The sequence below is a fragment of the Corvus brachyrhynchos genome, unplaced genomic scaffold (assembly GCF_000691975.1).
Source record: "Corvus brachyrhynchos isolate BGI_N302 unplaced genomic scaffold, ASM69197v1 scaffold21, whole genome shotgun sequence".
In the NCBI taxonomy this organism is placed as follows: domain Eukaryota; kingdom Metazoa; phylum Chordata; class Aves; order Passeriformes; family Corvidae; genus Corvus; species Corvus brachyrhynchos.
Window position 1 is genome coordinate 5,663,494 of NW_008236924.1, and position 6,552 is coordinate 5,670,045.

The window sequence follows — 6,552 nt, forward strand, 5'->3', positions numbered from 1 at the left end:
CAGGAACACTGCCTTGTGAAAGCCGTGGTTCCCCCCTTGCTCCTCCTCCCTGCTTCCACCCCAAATCTCACCCATCCTCTTTGCAGGGCTCTCCCAGAGAACAAAGACGCCCAACTTCCCTCAGAGGAGATGGCAATAAAGCAGAAACTTCCTTTCACAGCTTTCTCCTGCTAATTCCTTGCTCGTTTTACATCTCTGCAGCCTCTGGTCAGTCCCACACCCACCTCAGCTCAGCTGCTTTCCGGGTAAGCAGCAGCAGCTCAAGGCCAGGCAGGGAGAGCTCGGAACTCCTCGGTGATGCATTAACGGAAGGAGCAGAGCACAGCTCCCTAAGTGGGTCATATAACATCAGCCATTACGTTCCAGTTGTTAAGTCAGATGGCTTCATTATATTTTATGCCACTAATGGCATCGTTCTGAAAGAAGCAGCTGCAGCATTTTATCACCGAGGGACGTTTTCTTCCCCAAAATTGAATTTACTGTCTGTGGAGCTGACACAGTTCAGTGGCTCAGCAGACAAGGGGCCAAGCACCATCAGCTTCCCCCACGACAGCTCAGAGCACACCTTGTACCACGTCTCCATCACTCTGCTCTCACCTGCTGTCCTGGCCCGCAGTGTTCCTCATCTGCAGCCCCTCTGCAGAGCTGTCAAGATGCATTTCCTGATTCAGCCCCATCCTTGGAGTTGTTATTCCAGCCATGGCTGAGGCCCAAACCCCACAGCCTCTCCCACACCTCCCTCACCTAAGGGATGGGATGGATATTTTACCATTTTCCCATCTTGTCCCATGCGTTTTACTGTCTTTGCATGTATTTCCAACAACATTCAGACTGGATTTTTGAGGTACCAGTCCTACCTTGAGGCCATTCCATGGCTGCTGCAAGTACCACAGAATCACAGAATGAACTAGGTTGGAAAAGACCTTTGGGATCATCAAGTCTTTGACGTGACGAGATGTGACACACTCGATTTGATTTGTGTGAAAATAATTTGTCGTGGACTTCAGTATTTTGTTTCCCCTGCCAAAAAAAAAAATCTGCCCGTAAATCATAATTTCCCTTGCACTTAAGCCCAGTTTTATATCCTTCAAGAGCATGGAGCAAATTGTCTCAGCCTTCTCTCTGTTCCAATAATTTTCTGAGGTACAAGTCATCTTACCCTGTGCAAATAACTGGTTTTTGTAACCAGTAACTGGAGTTCACATCCCAGTTTGGAACCACCCCCTCATCCTACAGCCTCAAGTGCTGCCTGCTATATAAAACAGGTCTTTTCCTAATAGATGGGAAAGGAAAGGGGAGCTGAGTCCTTCAAACCAAGTCCTGCATGCAACCACTTCACTCCAAACCTGTGGTGATGGACACAGCCAAGTCCTTTCCAGCCCTTCCAGAGCTGGTTCTGCTTTGCAGCTGAAGAAAGGACAGGAGGAGGGCAAAGCCCAGCAGCAGGGTGCAAACTGAAATGGGGCTGGGCACCTCTGCCCCCTGCAAGGCCAGGCCTCCAAACCCCCAGCATGAATCCCGAGGAGTGAAAAGGGAATCCGTGAATGGGTTTCAATCCAAAAAAAGGAATTGATAGTAGGGAATAACCCACACTCTCCCCGTGCTCCCAGCACTGGCACACCATGAGATGCTATCAGTCCATCAGGATTGAGCTGGATCAAGCTGGGATTGTCCTTGGTGGGTGTTGGAAGCCCCTCTTACCTTGCAGTACTCATCAATAGGGATCAGGCGCTTGACGGCGACGTCGCGGATGTGGCTCCGGCGGAAGAGGATCTTCCCTGAAACAGGAGACAAGGGCAGGTCAGCACAGCCCCCACACACTCTTTTGAATCCCTCTGATTCCCTGCACACCCTCTCCTTGCCAAAAGCCCCATACGCCCCCCCAAAAAAGCCCATTTCCTCACACCGATTAAATACCTTGTCAGAATCAGGCACAGTTAAAGAGGCAAGGATGTACCAGGAGAGAGAAGAGGAAACAATTCCCAGCAAACTGCGTCCCTGTGGTCTTTGTATGGCAATGAGAGGAAACAGCCCCCATCAAAGCACATGCCTGACCCCTCACAGTTTGCTGGGGTGGACAAAACCCCTGGTAAACACTGGGCTCGCCAGAGCAGGACATCCCTTGTCCCATTGTCCAGGGCATCCAGGTCTAGTGTGGGCAGCAGCCAAGCCAGAGGGTTTTTCCCTGGGCAGCTCCTGGTCCTGGAAGCCACAGTGTCGGGACTGCAGCTCTGAGTCAGACCTATAGAATTTTCCTTCCTGTCTGGGGTTTATTTTTGTTCTTCATTAATGGGCTCCTCTTGCCACTCCGTTTCCTCCCCTCTGGCTTGTGGCACAGGCCTCTTTCCTTTGAAGCCTAATGAGTCCTAAATGCTTCAAGCTGCTCTCTCAGGGAACAGCTTCTTTGGCATTTAACGAGACAAAAGCCATTAGCAGACAGTGAAACAGATCCGTGATCAAAAGGGTTGGTACGTGGCAGGATTTCAGACCTCTTCCCAAAGCTCCAGGAACTGGCACTGCTCTGCAACACAGTCACCTGGAAAACTGTGCGCTGGGGGGGTGGGTGGCGATGAAGTTCCCTCAAGTTCCTCCTGACATCTCCAATACCACAGGAAAGTGGTTTTTGTGCCTGCTTGGGTTTCCAATCCCACCCCTGAACCCAAGGAGAGCAACGTCCATGGAATAACCCCTTCATTTATCAAAGAGGTCACCATGGGGCAACCCAGAAGCCGAACTCCCATCTCCCATCGCCAACACCATCCTTGCAAACCGCGTGAGAGCACTTGGAGAGTCACACCATGGCTTTGGTCCCTACTGTGGGTCTTCCCAGGAGCCAGAGGTTGGGGGCTGCCAAGAACAGGACACAGGAAAATGGCCACATGATCATCACCATTTAAAATCCAGGCCTGGGTCGTTTATCCCAGTTTTAAATCCAGGGCTGGGTCACCCCCTGTGCTTCTCCCTGACTTGGCCAGGAGCTGGATAACGGGTGACCTGTGCAAGCTGCCAATGCATTTTTGGAACAGAGATGAACTAAAGCCAAGCCAACTTCAGCTTGCAAAGAGCACGAGCAAGAACCTTCTGGAGGAGCCAAATCTCCTCCCAGGCTCAGTTAATGCTTTGAAACAGGAGCACACAGCGAATCCACTCAGTGTCAGCTCCCTCCCCGCCCTGCAGTGAGAGGGATGGGGTCAGGCCAGCTCATCCCAGGATTGCTCCTCATTTCTGTGCCGTCGGCAGCAGGGCTGGGCCATTGCTGGTGGGAAATGCTCTGCTCTGCAGTGCAGTCCTTCTCAAAGCCCACCAAGAAGAGCCAAACCTGGCAGTCTTTGTGATACAGTGAAAAAAAAAATCCCCCTCTACTCAATCGTTTTCGATTTTGAGGGTGAATACCCTGGGAACAGGGAATTTGTCTGGAAAGACTGGGAACAGCACCCAGGCCGGAGCTCCATTCCTTGCCCTGAGCAATTATTTTCCATCTGACAAGAGAATGATCAAGTTTTCCCTTCCCATCAGCAATCCCAGGGTGTTTGCTGCCGAGGATTCTGCTTGAGTGATGATTTCTGAAAAGATGAATGGGTCACACCCGTTCTGTTGGCAGTGGTAAGGAAAGGCTGTTTTGGTTCCAGGTCTGCCAAAATGAAATCACTGATGGGTGGGTAGGTTATAAATGGCTGAAATAATGAGCTCTGGGTGTGGGAATATTGAAATGTTTAACAAACATATGCTAGTGAGTAATAATCAAAAGAATACAGTTTGGGGGAATAAATTCATCACAAGTGATCTTAAATTAGCCCAGGCACGGAGTGTATGAAGCAGCAGGAAATGCAGCTCCTCTCCCCACTCGCTCTAGATCTAGTATTTTTCAACAAGGAAGTTCATTTTCTAACAAAAAGCTGATTTTAATCAAAATGCCTAATTAACATAATTGCAGGCCCTTCAGTGCTGCCAACTCCAGCAATATAAACCCTTGACTTGACAGGCAAGAGAGAGCAGGAAACCACTTCCCTGCCAGAAGGGAAAGATGGGACACTTGCTGGGTCAGGGAGATGCAGCATTTCCCTGGGCACGTTCTCCCTGGGGCAGACCTAAACCTGGGAACAGCAGCGCTGTCCAGTGGGGCTTTTCCCGTGGCCAAAGCTGCAGAACTCGAGGGAAACCCAGGAGACTGAGGGTGCAGAGAGCACAGGAATAATGCTGCAGCTCCAGGGGATGGTTCCCCACCACCTCATTCCGAGCACTCTCTCCCTGACGCTTTCTTGGCTGCTTCCAGACGTTGTAAGCATCCTCAGCCTGGTTCTGGAAGTTCCCAAGGCCAGGTTGGACATTGGAGCCACCTGGGACAGTGGAAGGTGTCCCTGCCAATGGCAGGGGTGGAATGAGGTGACCTTTAAGATCCTTTCCAACCCAAACCATCCCATGGCTCCAGGATTCTAAACTCATTTCTCCCCTCCCAGCACCGCTCCTGCCTCAGGATGAGGAACACCAAGGACAAGACATGTGAAGGGAGGCAGCTCTGCTGAGAATGGGGTTTTCCACCAGCTGCAAAGGTCAGTGCTGCTGCAGGCCCCACTTGCCCAGCTCCTCTCTCTCGTCACGACTCCAGGACTCAGAAATAATTAGATTTCCTTATTTCCATACATAACGTTATGCATGAGCAAGCGGAGCACTGAGGCTCCCTCCCTGCTGGCACCAGGAATTCCCTCCACCAGGAAGAGTGGTAAATACACTCTTCACACAAACAAACAGAGCTCTGAGGGGACTGAACATTTATCACCCGGGAATGTGTCAAACACGTTGATTTTGGAGAGAGACGACTGAGATAAGGCACTAACACACAATGGCTGCCCTGGCTGTGCAAGCACCCACACTCCAGGACATGCTGCCTGCTTTTTGTGGACCTTATAAACCTGTTCATCCCTACAAAGGAGAAGAGAAGCTCTACCAAAGGTATTCTGTCTGGCCACGAAAATTCTGCCAGTGCCAGAAAGGATCTGTTCTCCCAGGAGTGGAAGAACCAAACTCCTCTGTGGCTGATTTGCTTTATCTGATTGACCCAGAGCAAAAAATTGATGGAGCAGCTCCAAAGAGGGGACTGCCAAAAAATGCAGCGTGGCCCCCACTGCCTCAGGCCTTCATTGGGACTGAAAAGAGTCAGGGAATCTTGGGGAAAAGCTGATAAGGAATTTGGGGCTCCAGCAGTGTGAGACAGAGCAGGCAGGACTCAGGAGGGGTTAACCTCTCCAAACAAACAAAAACAGGGAAACAGGGCTCTGCAAATTGTTCCCTCCTGTGGGAATCCTCCAGGCAGAGCTGGACTTGTACTGGGAGCAAGGAACTGGGAAAAAAAAGGCAGAGGGACCTCAAGCAGCAAAATTGTGGAGACTCCTCTGGAGCCAAAGGCTGGATCTGCAGCAAGCTGAGAACCCCAAACACGTCCCCCTGGCCCTGCCAGCTGTGAACCAAGCCAGGTATTCCAGAAGTGGAAAAGCAGCTGTGCCTCCTGCTTTGCCCTGAAGGACTCCCCCCACTCTGCCCCCGCCCCACGGCCTCGGAAAGAATTCACTGCTCTGCACCTTTCAAATCACATCCAGACTTTCCCTGGCACGGGTTCCAAGCTCGCTCCAAAAAGAAAAGCCAGCCCCAAATGTACACATAATTAATCCCAGCCCCTGGAGCAGCCAGCTATTCCTGGGATGGGGGATCAGGCATGAGAGATGGGGTTTCCAGGAGTCCTATGCTTGGCATCTGCTCTGGGCAGGGGTTCAGGATGGTCTGGGGCTGCCCTCCCAACCTGCTATGGCAGAGATCCCACCTCATTAGAGCAGAAAACAACAATTAGGACCCTTGCCCCTTCTCCAGCTCAGAGGAAGATGCAACAAGACTGGGGAAAATCAGGTACAACAGCTGGGAAACGGATGAGTTTTCCTCCACCTCCTTCACAGGGCCTTTGTGGGCAGCTGTGAGCGTCCCCACAGCTGTCCTGGGAGAAAAACCAGGGTGGCACTGATGCCGACACTGAGCAGGTTGGTGGGCTGGGAAGGGAGCAGAAAGGAGGCCTAATTCTGCTTTTAAAAATGACCTCCCCAAACCCCCTTTTCTCCTGCTCCCTTCTTGGGATTTCACTCCTGTCTGCAGCTAAATCTTCCTAAAAAGCAATTTTACGGCCAAAGTGAGCTCAGCCTCAGGCAACCCCTCCTTGCCGAGGCTCACGTTTCCAGCGAGGCAGGAAAACTGGCCAGGATCTGCTCCAGGCCGCTGGGGCTGCACGGAACTTGGAAGGCTCGGCTCTCCTCAGAAAAGCTGTTTCCTGAAGGATCTGGCACAGCCCTGCCCCGGCAGGCCTGGCTGAGCTCATTTGTTCTCTCAGCTCGTTCTTTCCTGGGGTCTCCACGCCGTCATCTCCCGGCCAGCGAGGGTGGAACCCCGGGGTGGATGTCCCAGCTGGGCGCTGGCAGGGCTCTGCGCCCTCTCCAGCTGCTCCAGAGCCGTTCCAGGGGCACAGCTGGTGCCAGGCACAGGCTGGGGGGGGGCCCCCACGGCCCCACGGGC

At 52.2% G+C, this 6,552-nt stretch overlaps 1 protein-coding gene across 1 annotated transcript in view; it reads right to left on the reverse strand.

Annotated features, from left to right (window-relative positions):
• Positions 1–6,552, reverse strand: part of SH3PXD2B (SH3 and PX domains 2B) — a 64,772-nt gene that overhangs the window by 25,467 nt on the left and 32,753 nt on the right. The window contains exon 4 of the mRNA XM_017728055.1: positions 1,702–1,778. Within this exon, the coding sequence (XP_017583544.1) occupies positions 1,702–1,778 (77 nt within the window). The remainder of the gene's footprint in view (positions 1–1,701; positions 1,779–6,552) is intronic.